Raw genomic sequence first — 15,933 nt, 5'->3', positions numbered from 1 at the left:
TGTTATAGGCTAGGTACCTCTTGTGGTGAATGCCCATCCTAACACGATCTCTATTGGTGGGGTAAAAATAAGGTAACCGAGGAAGGCTAGACCTAGGTCCAACTCTAGGCTCCTTATGAACTCAGTTACTAGGCATTACATGAGATCCTGAAGGATAAGATAGACTTCTTGAAAGACTACCACTAGGGGGGTCTCCCACCACTCTCTGTGAAGGCTAAAGCCCAGGGTCACCTGCTCTGTTCATCATGGATACTGTGGTGTTTGTATCATAGGAACAGGAGGGTCTATCAGCCCCAGGCCCTGCTTCATCCCTGCACTGAGACTGTGAAGAGAAGGGTCTGGGCTGCAGACTGCATGCCTGACTGGAGCCTTTGTCTCTCTGATGACCACCAGGATTGAGGTTGTTCAGTCCACCTGTCCACTGATTGTGTTCTGTGTGGTGGTGGAGTCTCTGTCCCTCGTGGTTCAGGTGGTGGAGTCTCTGTCCCTCGTGGTTCGGTCCTGGTTCTGACTCGGGAAGGAAGAGTAATGGCTCCTGATCCAGGGTCCTGATCAGGGGCTAGGGTATGCGACCTTCAGAGGTCCAGTCTCTCCCACCAGCAACACTGGATATCAGCAGGTCTGACATGTATTGACTAGATTATTAGTCACATGCACAGGTGTAATTGATGGATGTAATAGCAGGGTACGGTGAAATTCTCCAACAGTGCAGGTCAATGGGGGGGTGTAGTGTGGGGGGGGGGGACTATTCAGCAGCCTGATGGTCTGGGTGTAGAAGCTATCGACCAGTCTGACAGTTTTTGCCATACTGCCCACGTCTGAGTGATGGAAGCGTGGAGAACAGGGCATGGCTTGGGTGGCTGAGGTCCTTGATGATCTTCTTGGCCTTCCTGCGACACCTGGTGTTGTAGGTATCCTGGAGGACAGGCAATGTGAACCCAATGTTGTGTTCAGCTGAGCGTACCACCTTCTGTAGAGCCTTGCGGTCAGCGGGGGTGGAGTTGCCGTACCAGGCTGTGATGCAGCCCGACAATATGCTCTCAATGGTGCTCTTGTAGAACACTTCAAGGGCCCTCTGGGACAGGCAGAATTTCTTCAGCCGCCTGAGGTTAAAGAGTCGTTCTCTTGCTTTCTTCACCACAGTGTCTGTGTGGTTTGACCATTTCAGGTTCTCAGAGATGTGCACGCCGAGAAACGTAACATTTTTGACCGTCTCCACGGCGGTCCCATTGATGAGGATGGGGGTGTGTCCAGCCTGGGTCCTCCTGAAGTCCACAATGAGCTCCTTTGTTTTGCTGATGTTGAGGGAGAGGTTGTTTACCTGGCACCACGCCATCAGAGTGCCTACCTCCTCTATTGTAGGCCATCTCATCATTGTTGGTAATCAGGCCTACTACTGTCGTGTCGTCAACGAACTTGATGATGCAGTTGGAACTGTGCCACGCAGTAGTGGGTATAGAGGTAGTACAGGAGGGGGCTGAGGACGCACCCTTGTGGGGCCCCCGTGTTAATTATCAGTGTGATGGATGTGTTGTCTACCCTCACCACCTGGGGGCGGCCTGTCAGGAAGTCCAGGATCCAGTTGCAGAGGAAGGTGTTCAGTCGCAGGGTCCTTAGCTTAGTGATGAGCTTGGAGGGCACTATATTAGGTGTTAAGCTTGTGTTAAAAGATGCTTAAAATAATTAAAATACCAAAAAGCAATTGTGTTGAATTTCTTTATTTATTTTTTGGTAAATAATGATGGTACAGAACAAAAATGTATGGCTTACTCTGTCCCGCGGCTCAACTTACCCCATACCCCGGAGTACAGTGGCTTGCGACAGTATTCACCCCCTTAGCATTTGTCCTATGTTGTTGCCTTACAACCTGGAATTAAAATTGATTTTTGGGGGGTTTGTATTATTTGATTTACACAACATGCCTACCACTTTGAAGATGCTAAATATTTTTTTTATTGTGAAACAAACAAGAAATAAGACAAAAAAACAGAAAACTTAAGCGTGCATAACTATTCACCCCCCCCCAAAGTCAATACTTTGAGGAGCCACCTTTTGCAGCAATTATAGCTGCAAGTCTCTTGGGGTATGTCTCTATCAGCTTGGCACATCTAGCCACTGGGATTTTTGCCCCTTCTTCAAAGAAAAACTGCTCCAGCTCCTTCAAGTTGGATGGGTTCCACTGGTATACAGCAATCTTTAAGTCATACCACAGATTCTCAATTGGATTGAGGTCTAGGCTTTGACTAGGCCATTCCAAGACATTAAATGTTTCCCCTTAAACCACTCGTGTTGCTTTAGCAGTATGCTTAGGGTCATTGTCCTGCTGGAAGATGAACCTCCGTCCCAGTCTCAAATCTCTGGAAGACTGAAACAGATTTCCCTCAAGAATTTCCCTGTATTCCTTCAATTCTAACCAGTTTCCCAGTCCCTGCCGATGGGAAAAACATCCCCACAGCATGATGCTGCCACCCACCATGCTTCACTGTGGGGATAGGGTTCTCGGGGTGATGAGAGCTGTTGGGTTTGCACCAGACATCGTGTTTTCCTTGATGGCCAAAAAGCTACATTTTAGTCTCATCGGACCAGAGTACCTTCTTCCATATGTTTGGGGAGTCTCCCACATGCCTTTTGGCAAACACCAAACGTGTTTGCTTATTTTTTTCTTTAAACAATGGCTTTTTTTATGGCCACTCTTCCGTTAAGTCCAGCTCTGTTGAGTGTACGGCTTAAAGTGGTACTATGGACCGATACTCCAATCTCCGCTGTGGAGCTTTGCAGCGCCTTCAGGGTTATCTTTGGTCTCTTTGTTGCCTCTCTGATTAATGCCCTCCTTGCCTGGTCTGTGAGTTTTGATGGGCGGCCCTCTCTTGGCAGGTTTGTTGTGGTGACATATTCTTTCCATTTTTTAATAATGGATTTGTGGGATGTTCAAAGTTTCTGATATTTTTTTATAACCCAACCCTGATCTGTACTTCTCCACAACTTTGTCCCTGACCTGTTTTGAGAGCTCCTTCGTCTTCATGGTGCCGCTTGCTTGGTGGTGTTGCAGACTCTGGGACCTTTCAGAACAGGTGTATATATACTGAGATCATGTGACAGATCATGTGACACTTAGGTTGCACACAGGTGGACTTTATTTAACTAATTATGTGACTTCTGAAAGTAATTGTTTGCACCAGATCTTGTTTAGGGGCTTCATAGCAAAGGGGGTGAATACATTTGCACGCACCACTTTCCCGTATTTAAAAAAAAAAAACTTTTTTGAAACAAGGTATTTTTTTCACTTCACCAATTTGGACTATTGTGTATGTCCGTTACATGAAATCCAAATAAAAATCAATTTAAATTACAGATTGTAATGCAACAAAATAGGAAAAACGCCAAGGGGGATGAATACTTTTGCAAGGCACTGTAAGTTGTGCCACGAGACCACTTTTTTCGACAAGTTATGTTTTCAAAAATGTAATGTTTAAATAAATTCAGATTATTTCCAGAGATACACAACATCCTGAAATATACTGAACAAAAATATAAATGCAACATGCAACAATTTCATAAAGTTACAGTTCATATAAGGAAATCAGTCAATTGAAAAATTCAACCCCACTGCCACCATGGGGCACTCTGTTCACAACATTGACATCAGAAACCGCTTGCCCACAGGACGCTATACACGTGGTCTGCGGTTGCGAGGCCGGTTGGACATTCTGACAAATTCACAAAAACAACAGAGGCAGCTTACGGTAGAGAAATTAACATTCAATGGCAACAGCTCTGGTGGACATTCCTGCAGTCAGCATGCCAATTACACGCTCCCTCAAAACTTGAGACATCTGTGGCATTGTGTTGTGTGACAAAACTGCACATTTTAGAGTGGCCTTTTATTGTCCCCAGCACAAGGTGCACATGTGTATTTCTATTTATTTTTACCCCCTTCATCTCTCAATTTCAATTACGATCTTGTCTCATCGCTGCAACGCCCCAACGGGCTTGGGAGAGGCGATAGTCGAGTCATGCGTCCCCCGAAACATGTTTTATTTCAACTCATGAAACATGGGAAGGGTATATGTAGATATGTAGATATATATGTAGATATATTTGTTAGAAATAATACTATATTTGCCTTGACAGAGTGATGCTGAATGTAAAAAATGGTTCAACTTACTCTACTCTTCCCTACTTGAAAAAACGATCTATGACAAGTAGAATAACTTCTCACTGTTATCACTATATCTTTTCTGTACATCTGGTACCCTCGCTTTGATAAAATACATTTTAGAATACTCTGTAAAATGTTCATCATCTTCACTACTCTGCCTCATCATACTCATTATTTCCTCAGTTCACCTCATCCAGTTCCCTAATACATCCAAAACCAACAGAATTAACTACAAACAAACTAGTACTACATTACATGTCACTATACTCTATACATGGGCGGTGTGCATTTTCTGTTGGTGTATCCTGAGGTAGCTCCTCTCTGAGAACCTCTTACCACAGTGCCTATGGCCTCTCTCCCGTGTGGACCTTCAGGTGATTCTTCAGATGGTGCCGGTGGGAGAATCTCTTCTCACACTGGAGGCAGCTGTACGGTTTCTCCCCTGTGTGGACTCTCTGGTGTCTCTTCAGGTTGGATGAGTCAGAGAAACTGGCCCGGCACAGGTGGCAGCCAAACGGTTTTGTGTGCATCCTCTGGTGGATCTCCACCTGTTTGGGGAAACTGAAGGCTATCCCACAGAATGGACACAGAAAGCGCTTCTCTTTGCCACTGGATCTACTGATAGCATTACTACTACTGTCATTTGTCAATGGGCTTGTGTTGCCATTTGGTGTTGAGGCACTGGCATTGTCTGAGGTCTGGTTTAACATTAAGAGACTGTGAGGAGGACGAAGGCCAGGCAGTGTCTGTGTTGTCGCAGGGTCCATGTTCCAGTTGATAGATCCTATAGAAGGCAGGCTGAAGGCAGCAACTGTTAGGGGGTTAAGCTGAGGTGCCATCAGTCTCTCTGAATCACAACTATAGGAGCAGGACGGAGCCTCGCTAGCCGAGTCTGTGTCTGTTCTGTCCTGCCGCATTCCAATACCTCCCCGTCCCCACTGACAAAATCTACGCCTCGTCCTGGTCTCAGCCAGTCTGTTGTCATGGAGACTAAGTTTGGTTGTTGTTTTGTGTTCGATTGTCTGTTTCTGGTTATGGTTAACAATGTTGTTCCCCAGCCCAGAGTTGAGGACGCTGTACCATCCACTGGACTCCACTATGTCACCTCTGGTCCTGGCCTGCTCAGTGATGTTGTCCCCTGAGCTCTTGGCTGCACCGGTCTGGGAATCCAAGACGGATGCCCAGTCTCCACTTTTAGCCTCCGCCCAACCACCTGTATGTTTTTGTATATAAACATAAGTTGTATTGATTGAATTTTATGAATGAAGAAAAATATAAAATAGTAGCCAGGTGTATCACTATTCCCATTGAAGATCTATTACTGTATGTAGGTTATATGTATTTCTCCCTTACCTTGCTCCCCCATCTTTAGTCCACTCAGCAGGTCAATGCTCTCTGGTTCATCTTCCATTGTCTCCTCTTTGACCAGCAGCAGATCAGGCTTCCCATCCTCCATATCTACTGACTGTAAGAGATACAGAGTGAGAGGATGTTGAATCAAGAAATCTGATAGGAGCACCCTGCTATGGAACATCTTCTGATTGGGCAATGAGGGATTGATATGAGTACTATGCAAACATGTTAGTTGATTTGATTACTTGACACTCTTTAATGGTTTGATAATTCAAAAGGCATGGTCCCACACTTAAGACTAAATTAATGAAGACCTGGGCCCGTATCCACAAAGAGTCTCAGAGTAGGAGTGCTGATACAGGATCAGTTCCCCACCCATCTACATAGCCTTATTCATCATTATCTAAAAGGCTAAACTGATCCTAGATCAGCACTCCTGACCTAATACCATCAGAAAGTAGTTCACAGTGGGCTCACCTCAGTGAGACTGTGTGTGGTCCAGTGCTGCTCAGCTGGTTCCTCTGTGGGTTCAGGAGGAGGTGTAGTCTGGTTGTCCTCCATGAACATGGTCCCCTCAGTGTTCCCCAGATCCTCCTCACACCCCTCCTCCTTCACCAGCAACACCTCTGGACCCTCCTCCTGGAAGAGACAAGTGATACAGATTACACAGACATACACTCCCTCAGGTGCGTAAACACTTTCAACATGGAGTGTTTACCCATCCCCACTATGTTTGAGTCCTATACTGTAGTTACAGAATGACTTCATTGTTGTTAAACCCATCATGGAGGACATAAATATGATGTTGTGAGTTAAAATAAGTCAGCTATGATAAGTCAAAAGTCATCAGACAAACCTGACTAAACTATTTTGACGTGTACAGTAGGTGTTAGTGTGTGGGTATGTGTCGGTATATTTAGTAAGTGTATATTGGTTATGAAGCGCTGTCAGCTGTATGCAGAATAGGGTGAGATCAGATGTGATGGACACTAAAGAGTGTTTATGAATGTCTTTAACTTGCCTCCTCCACTTCATCTATACTGATTGAAGTGTATTTAACATGTGACGTCAATAAGGGATCATAGCGTTCACCTGGTCAGTCTGATCCCTTATTGACGTCACTTGTTTCAATCCCTTTCAATCAGTGTAGATAAAGGGGAGGGGACAGGTTAAAGAAGGAATCGTATGCTCTGAGACAACTGAGACATGGATAGTGTATGTGGGCCATTCAGAGTGTGAATAGGCAAGACAAAATACTTAAGTCCCTTTGAACGGGGTATGACAGTAGGTGCCAGGCGCACCAGTTTAAGTGTCAAGAACTGCAATGCTGCTGGGTTTTTCATGCTCAACAGTTTTCCATGTGTATCAAGAATGGTCCACCACCAAAAGGACAACCGGCCAACTTGACACAACTGTGGTCAACATGGGCCAACGCCCTGTTCGACACCTTGTAGAGTCCATGCCCAGACAAATTTAGGCTGTTCTGAGGGCAAAAGGGGGTGCAAAGGTGTTCCTAATGTTTTATATACATCACACAATACCTGGATGCAACATTTTACCCATGAATATTCAACACTGAAATCTTACTTTTCAGCTGACAACAATGAAAATTGTAGTTCAATATCGAAATGAAGACGACAGGGCTGTGGAAGGTACCATTGACGTGGACACTGGGTCTCGATCCCTGACTCTACACATTTTGCGATGGGGTGGAGAGAAGATTTTGCAATTGTATAACTAATTTCATGCAATTCTACTCATTTTGGCATAGGGTGGAGAGAAATGTTTGCAGTTTTTAATATGATATCTGATTGAACGTGACTAACAAAATCAATGGGGGCCCCTGGACGGTAATTTGACCATGATTGCTACACGTTTAGATAGCAGGCTGGAGTAATTTACCAATCTTAGTCCACTCTTAAAAATGTCAGCTGACATTGGCTGATTGAGTGGCTGTCAGTGACTGACATAAGAGAAACTGCTGATGCACAACCAAATTTCGAAATTGCATCTTCTGTATTCTAAATCGCAACATTAAGTTGAGACCCAGACTGAGTTAGCATTTTTTATTTTATTTATCCGTTTTTGGAAATTGATATGCTGGCCGGCAGTTGCCCATCTCTGCTCTAAACCTAAGGATATGTTGCCAGGGTCCATCTTTGTAGTGTCAGAACAAGACAGATCATCACCATCTCCATGGGAATGAACCGTCCTCTGGCTTTGGTGAAATAGCGGTAAATACTCTGAGCCAGGACCAGGAGGACAGCCCAGTCTCCCCGGCCCCAATCTCTCTGGGTCTGATCTGTGGTCAGATCCTGTGTGTAAGAGCCTGTGTATTAAAGTTAGTCTCTGGGTCTGTCTCGAGGATGGCGTTGAACTGACCTCTGTGATGCTGCGTCGTGTCCTGGCCTGGGGCGCGGCGGCAAGGTCTTTCCTAACTACAGGGGGCACTACTCCAGCCGCTGCTCCAGTCGGGATGTCTCTGCTGTGCCGTGGGTCCTCCTCTCCTTCAGACCTCTCCTGCTTGACCCCGGGACCTGCAGCCTCTGCATCTGCAGACTGACACAAGAACAGAGGAGGTTATTATCAGTACATGAGTTGAATTGGATAACAATGTCATAGGGAAGTCTCATAAGCTCCCCTATGGCAGATAAATAAGGATGTACATGTAAGACAGTGAATAGCTGAGGGGAGCTTTTAAACAAACACGCCACATTTGCTGTCCTTAAATGTTTTATGTCACACTATGACACTAACCTCTATCACGATAACATGCTGGGTTGAGGTTCCACTCCCCTCATCTATAGATATGGGTTGGTCATCTCTCCACACGTTGTGTCCCGCTGGCTTCACAAAGCTCCTGTGGCCTCCAGTGAGATGTCCTTCATGTAAGAGAGTAATTGGGGGGGGGGAAAGGGTGGTTAAGTTATGTACTATAAATGCTCAACATTATATTGTACACTATCGGCCGTCTACAATTGGCAAGGATGTAAGGTAACACTTGTCATAACTTCTTGATATTATATTTATCGATCAATGTATTATGTTCCATGCAAAACATTATTTAATTGTATAAAGTAATATGAAATTCATTAAATCAAGAATCTGGTTAGAATAGTGTTTGTCTTTGTGCAAGAGTAATTTGTTCTTAATTGATCTGCAAGGTGGTAAAATACAAAAAATGGTGCAAAATCGCTTAGTAATCAGGGGAAGTATTGCCTACTATCCCAAAACTGACCGAGACCCAGTTCTGGGTAACACATCGGAACGTAAGTGCTGAAGGGAACCGGGCGACAGGCCCCGCAGTCTTCTGCAAAAAGTACCTTTTGCCATTCCTCTGTATCGGTCGAGGATCTTGACACTACTGGGACGACTGGCGAGAACGCGCTCTCTCGTTGTCCTCTCTGCGCGCTCCCGTGCCATCTTAATTTCCAGTAGCTGTAGTTTCCTCCGCAATGCCCTGTTTTCTTTCTGGCTTTGAGTTATTTCCAAACGAAACACTGCATAGTCGTCGTCTACGAGTTTACAGATATCTGTCACGGCTGCATTCGCTAGCACTTCCATGATGGAGGCTATTTGAGTGTGAAAAACCATACAGTTAGCCATTGTTAGCAGGTAAAGTAGCTAGCCTTACCTAGATAACCCTTATCAACCAAGTCCTGTCTCCAACGCGAATGAAAGACTACATGGGGTAAGTATGTGATGCGGGGCAATTAAATTAGTCAAATTTTGAGTTCCATGTCGTTAATAAACGTCTATCAATTAAAAACAATGTATTGTGTTCTTGGTCACTGTTTACTTTCGTTTCACTGAAGAGAAAGGATATTATTGGTTGGCGTCATATTTCAAAGGGTGTGGCAAAATGAAAAAGGTATGCGTGCTGTTCCTTGACATACGGTAATGCTTATTACGTTACACATCAAACCTATTCACAATTAGTATATTTCAAGGGGTCTTCACTAGCGTACCCAGCTTCAAAGTCATAATTATGGTTGAAAGCTGCCCATTTCTCTTAACATTTGATTTTAAACCTAACATTATGCCTAACCTTAAATTAAGACCAAAAGCACGTTTTCAGGCATTTTTATGATAGAGACAATTTTGACTTTGTGTTATCTAGTGAAAACCATTTCAAACTCAAAGCAGTAAATTGCCTTAAAAGAATGGTTGGCTAGATCCTATCGGTGGCAAGAACAGAAACCTATTGGTTCGAAGAAAATGTTTAATTCTAAATGACAAGCAAATAAGATGGAAACGTATAAATAGGACATTATTTGTCATTAACATTTTATCACTTATTATGGGGGGGCTTTTAAGTGTTTAATTTTTAAATAGGCAAGTCAGTTTAAAGAACAAATTCTTATTTTCAATGACGGCCTAGGAACAGTGGGTTAAATGCCTTGTTCAGGGGCAGAACGACAGATTTGTACCTTGTCTGCTCGGGAATTCGAACTTGCAACCTTTCGGTTACTAGTCCAACGCTACCCTGCAGCCCCTTTTTAAATGGGGCTTTGTCCATTCTGATGGTTTTAAACTGTTTAATGAAACGTCAACCAAAAGCTGGAATATAGTGGTCACTGAATGCAGTGGTTGACATAACGAATGAAAAAGCCAGGGAGGGGTTATTGTGACAGGGTAGGAATCAGTGTTTCCCATTGAACCCTAATGTTACATTAAATGTTTTCTATTACTGTAGCTTGGATGTAGATAAAATATTTATGCTTTGTCTATTCCTCTTTGATTTAGGATATACCGTTGCACACACATGCTGACCTAGGCCTACACCAGGTATCAGGCTGTATTAGCTAGATAGCTACGTTTGCTCTGACTAGGTACATTTCGCTAGCGATTAGCATTAGCTAAAACGATTTATTTTAGCCACAGCTTGCTAAGAAAATACAAAATAACTGTTTGTAGTCAGTAAGATACAAACTAATAGTGCAATTATAGAATGCGCTGCAGCATTGACCACGCAGACTGTCACTGCAAGTGGTTGTGACTCGTGGTAGCAGCAATGCTCTCCTTAAGTGTCACCGAGTGCAGGACTTGGTGTGTGGAAGTTGAGGGAGACAACTCAAGTAGCAAACGGAATAAACTATAAACGGACATTACACTCAACAGAGTGGCTTAACACGTTTATCAAACCAAACATTGAAACACCGTTATACAAAGTAAAAACTCAAACCAGTCCATGCATCAATACCGGTATATAGTAATATGATATACAGCCTGGCCCTACTTTACATGATAACTTTAATATTTCAGCTAAAAAATGGTTCCCTGTGTATGTCTCAAGCCACACTGCTACGATTTCTCCTCGTTGTGAACACTCCTATGTCTGATAAGGTTACTCAGGCGGGAGAAGCTCTTGTAACATAGTTTGCACTTGAAGGGCCTCTCATTGGTGTGAACGGTCTGGTGCTGCTTGACATATTTCACCTTAGCAAAGCGCCTCCCACACGTGGGGCAGGCGTACGGCTTATCAGCGTCTGTCCTAACGCTCAGCCTCCCACGTTGTGACCCAATGACACCAGAGGAGGTAGAAGCAGGAGTCACCCTCGGGTGGTTAGTTTTTGAGCTCCCTCCTTGACCTCTAGCCATTGTTTGGGTGTTAGGATTGTGTGCTGTGTTATAGGCTAGGTACCTCTCGTGGTGAACGCCCATCCTGACCCTGTCTGTATTGGTGGGGTAACCCTGAGGTAACTGAGGAAGGCTAGACCCAGGCTTTCTATGAACCCAGTCACCAGGCATTAAACAAGATCCTGAAGGAGAAGACAGACTTCCTGTTAGACTCCCACCAGGGGGGTCTCCCACCACTCTCTGTGAAGGCTGAAGCCCAGGGTGACCTGCTCTGTTCATCATGGATACTGTGGTGTTTGTATCATAGGAACAGGAGGGTCTATCTCTATCAGGCCCTGCTTCATCCCTGCACTGAGACTGTGAAGAGAAAAGTCTGGGCTGCAGGCTGGATCCCTGACTGGAGCCTCTGTCTCTCTGATGACCACCAGGACTGAGGTTGTTCAGTCCCCCTGTCCACTGATTGTGCTGGAGTGTCTGTCCCTCACTGTTCGGTCCTGGTTCTGACTCGGGAAGGAAGAGCGATGGCTCCTGATCCAGAGTTCTGATCTGGGGCCAGGGTTTGTGACCAGCCGCTTCAGAGGTCCAGTCTCTCCCGCCAGCAACACCGGATATCAGCAGGTCCTCATGGACTGCAGACTGTAAACACAAATTAAACAGAAGAACATGTAAAGGTTTATATAAGAAACTCTTTGCTGTACACACAGAAACATGATATTATAAAATGTTAACCACAGTTAAGCCCATCTAACACTGTGATTCAAGTACCTAACAATATGGAGCCATTGGAGTTAAAAAAATAAAAATAAATCCAAATGTGTTGATTCGACTGACATAAGGGAAACTCAGTCCCTGAAATGATTTAAAAAATAACCAAGTCAATCATACAGTCAATTTTGTATTTAATTTCAACAAAATGGTCATACACTCACATAACGTGAAGTACAGTACTTTTATTGCACAAAACAATACATGTGATGAGTAGAATAACTTCACTATATTTACTTTTCTGTAAATCTGGTACACATCGCTTTGACGCAATTCATTTTAGAATACTTTGGAAAAGGTTCAGCATTAATAATAATGTATTACATTTCTAGAGCACTTTTCATAGAATCTCAAAGCGCTTCAAGAGCAAAAAAACAACCACGCAATATATCATGACGGGTCAACCAAGTCTTTGAAAGTGGCATCCTCCGAAGATAGAGAGGGTCAGTTCATGGCTTGATCAGAGACAGCTGGTCAGAGAATGGTGTCTGCTGATGATCTTGTAAAGGGTAAGCATTTCTCCTCATCCACTCTGTGTAACACCCACTTGGCTGATGCTTCAGCAGCTCTGGGCGCCAGAAAGCGCACCACACACAGTTCAGAATAGTAGCCAGTCGTCCTCTTTACGAGCCCTCTGCCTCAGCACTGCTGGATTCCTTTGTCTCCCATTCCTCTCACGCTTCAGGCGACGACTCAAATTTGTTCTCAAAAGACCTGGAATTGGCAACCAGGTGAAACCAAAAAGATTGTACTGTGTCCGGATGCATTTTTCAAACAAAAGCTGGCTAAGCCTAAAAGTGTTAACCTGTCAGTCGATCTGCAAATCCTTGGCTCTAAAGTGCTTGACATTTGCAATAAAAAACTTGATGTTATCAAAAACAAAAGAGTTGATAAAGTAAATATTAAAAACACAAAAATAACTAAATATGAACAGATTTACACATTGCTTCATGTCAAATAAACCTGAATTAAGGCACTATCATCTCATTATAAAACACCAGCATCAAACAACAGGACATGGTTGTCACTTTTCATTAGTGAATCATTTTTACAGACACCATCACACCAACCATCACCATATCATCTACTCTGCCACATCATAATCATTCTTTCCTCAGTTCACCTCATCCAGTTTCCTACTACATCCTAAACCAACATAACTACAAACTAACTAGTACTACATTACATGTCACTATACTCTATACATGGGCTGTGTGCATTTTCTTCTGGTGTATCCTGAGGTAGCTCCTCTCTGAGAACCTCTTCCCGCAGTGTGTACAGGCAAACGGCCTCTCTCCCGTGTGGACCTTCAGGTGCATCTTCAGCTGGTGCTGGTGGGAGAACCTCTTCTCACACTGGGGGCAATTGAAGGGTTTCTCCCCTGTGTGGACCCTTTGGTGCCTCTTCAGGTTGAACAAGTGTGAAAAACTGGCCCGGCACAGTTGGCAGCCAAACGGTTTCTCCCCTGTGTGAATCTCCACCTGTTTGGGGAAACTGAAGGGTTTCCCACAGATTCCATCTCTACTGCTGTAATTTGTCAATGGGCTTGTGTAGCAATTTAGTGTTGAGGCACTGGCATTGTCTGAGGTCTGGTTTAACATTAGGAGAGTGTGAGGAGGACGGCCAGGGAGTGTCTGTGTTGTCCCAGGGTCCATGTTCCAGTTGATAGATCCTATAGAAGGCAGGCTGAAGGCAGCACCTGTTAGGGGGTTAACCTGAGGTGCCATCAGTCTCTCTGAATCACAACTATAGGAGCAGGACGGAGCATCGCTAGCCAAGTCAGAGTCTGTTCTCTCCTGCCGCTTACGGACACCTCCAAATCTACGCCTCGCCCTGGTCTCAGCCAGTCTGTTGTCATGGAGATTAAGTTTGGTTGTTGTTCTGTGTTCAACTGTCTGTTTCTGGTTGTGGTTAACAGGGTTGTTCACCAGCCCAGAGTTGAGAACGCTGTCCCATCCACTGACCTCCACTATGTCGCCTCTGGTCCTGGCCTGCTCAGTGATGTCGTCCCCTGGGCCCTTGGCTGCACCCGTCTGGGTCTGGGAATCCAAGATGGTCGGCCAGTCTCCTCTGTTAGCCTCCAGCCAACCACCTGAAGGAAGAGGTTAGAAAATAGACTTTACAAACATGGCAGAGAAAACTCTACATATGGAGTTTGAATCAATTACCTGGTCAAGTTCATACATTATGTAGAATAAAAAACATGAGCTGCAGCACACCCAGAAAACGTATTTTGAGAGGAGGTGCTGACTAACGGCGAATAAACGATATATAAACAAATATTTTTAAAAGGCGCATTACTATTCCCATTGAAGATCTATTCCTATATGTAGGCTATATACTCATTGGCCAGTTTATTAGGTGCACCCATTTAGTACCGGGTTGGACCCACCTCTTCCTCCAGAACAGCTACAGATACGCTGTGGCGTACAAACATTGCTTAATTGGCATCAAGGGACCTAACGTGCCAGGAAAACATTACACCACCAGCCTGTACAATTGACACCAGGCAGTATGGGGCCCTGGATTCATGCTGCCTACGCCAAATCCTGACGCAACAGGAACCGGGATTCGGCGGACCAGCCAATGTTTTTTCACTCCTCAATTGTCCAGTGTTGGTGATTGCGTGCCCACTGGAGCCGCTTCTTGTTTTTAGCTGATAGGAGTGGAACCTGGTGTGGTAATCTGCTGTAATAGCCTATCCGTGACAAGGACCAACAGTTGTGCGTTCCGAGATGTCGTTCTGCACAGCACTATTGTACTGCAGCATTTTTTGCCTGCTAGCTTGCACGATTCTTGACGTTCTCCCTCGACAAGCCGTTTTTTCACCCACAGGACTACCACTGATTGGCTGTTTTTTCTTTGTCGCACATTCTCAGTAAACCCTAGACAATGTTGTGCGTGAAAAGCCCAGGAGGCCGGCCGTTTCTGAGATACTGGAACCGGCGCACCTGGCCTGACAATCATACCACACTTAAGTCACTCATTTTTCCCATTCTAACGTTCAATCAAACCGTAACTGAATGCCTCGGTGCCTGTCTACCTGCTTTATATAGCAAGCCACGGCCACGTGAATCACTGTCTGTAGGAGCAAACCATTTTGTGAATGGGGTGGTTTACCTAATAAACTGTATGTCTCCCTTACCTTGCTCCCCCATCTTAAGTCCACTCAGCAGGTTAATGCTCTCTGGTCCATCCTCTATCGTCTCCTCTTTGACTAGCAGCAGATCAGGCTTCCCATTCTCCATGTCTACTGACTGTAAGAGATACAGAGTGAGAGGATGTTGGATCAAGAAATCTGATATGAGCACCCTGCTATGGAGCATCTTCTGATTGGGCAATGAGGGATTGTTATGAGTACTATGTAAACATGTTAGTTGATTTGATTACTTGACTCATTAATTGTTTGATCATTCAAAGGTATGGTCCCACACTTAAGACAAAATTTATCAAGAACAGGGCCTTATCCACAAACCATCTCAGAAAAGGTCTTAGGAGTCCTGTTAAAACCTGTTTTAAGACAACAACAACAGAAAACATCTCAGAGTAGGTTTTAGGATGATGTTAAGACACTGCCCAGACAAACTCTGAGCCAGGAGTAAAATAAACTCATAAAAGTTTCTCAGCTGGTAATCACGACAGTTTGAGATACCGCAAAGGAAAGACAGTGATGATGCTTATTGACGTTGGTTATTCCCCATCATTTGAAACGATCGTGATGAGGCATCACCAGTTTCGAACTCTATAGCAAGCTTCAGAAAACCACGGTGAATGTGACTGTACATCAAATGTTGCTAATGTAAAATGTTCGGTATAATTTCCAGCTGACGCGATCACTTTGCCTACTCTTTATTGTCGTGACGTAACTATCATTAATGTGATGACTGTTATTTATTGAATCAAATAACTATGTTTAATTGTTACTCAATTAAATTAATCATGTAATCATTAACACATTAGGAATTTGGGGCACCATGGGAAAAGTTGTTTAACGAGTTACTATCTCCTGACTTAAACTCTAAAGATATCTATATATCAATAACAGCCATTTATTAATCATTACCTCATCAGTCTCA

General features: G+C 44.2%; 1 protein-coding gene across 3 annotated transcripts in view; it reads right to left on the bottom strand.

Annotated features, from left to right (window-relative positions):
* Positions 1–15,933, bottom strand: part of LOC120052910 (zinc finger protein 777-like) — a 105,919-nt gene that overhangs the window by 58,300 nt on the left and 31,686 nt on the right. The window contains exons 5-7 of one of the 3 annotated variants that reach the window (XM_039000131.1): positions 15,003–15,114; positions 13,822–13,949; positions 10,635–11,728 (exon numbers count right to left, since the gene is read on the bottom strand). In XM_039000131.1, coding sequence (XP_038856059.1) covers positions 10,817–11,728; positions 13,822–13,949; positions 15,003–15,114 — 1,152 coding nt within the window. In that variant the 3' untranslated portion in view covers positions 10,635–10,816. Of the gene's footprint in view, positions 1–8,049; positions 8,072–10,634; positions 11,729–12,022; positions 13,950–15,002; positions 15,115–15,933 lie in introns of those variants that run through there. The other 2 variants (XM_039000132.1, XM_039000130.1) reach the window with 2 other exon arrangements.

This window comes from Salvelinus namaycush, chromosome 8 (assembly GCF_016432855.1).
Source record: "Salvelinus namaycush isolate Seneca chromosome 8, SaNama_1.0, whole genome shotgun sequence".
NCBI lineage: Eukaryota > Metazoa > Chordata > Actinopteri > Salmoniformes > Salmonidae > Salvelinus > Salvelinus namaycush.
This window is presented reverse-complemented; position numbering and strand designations above follow the sequence as displayed.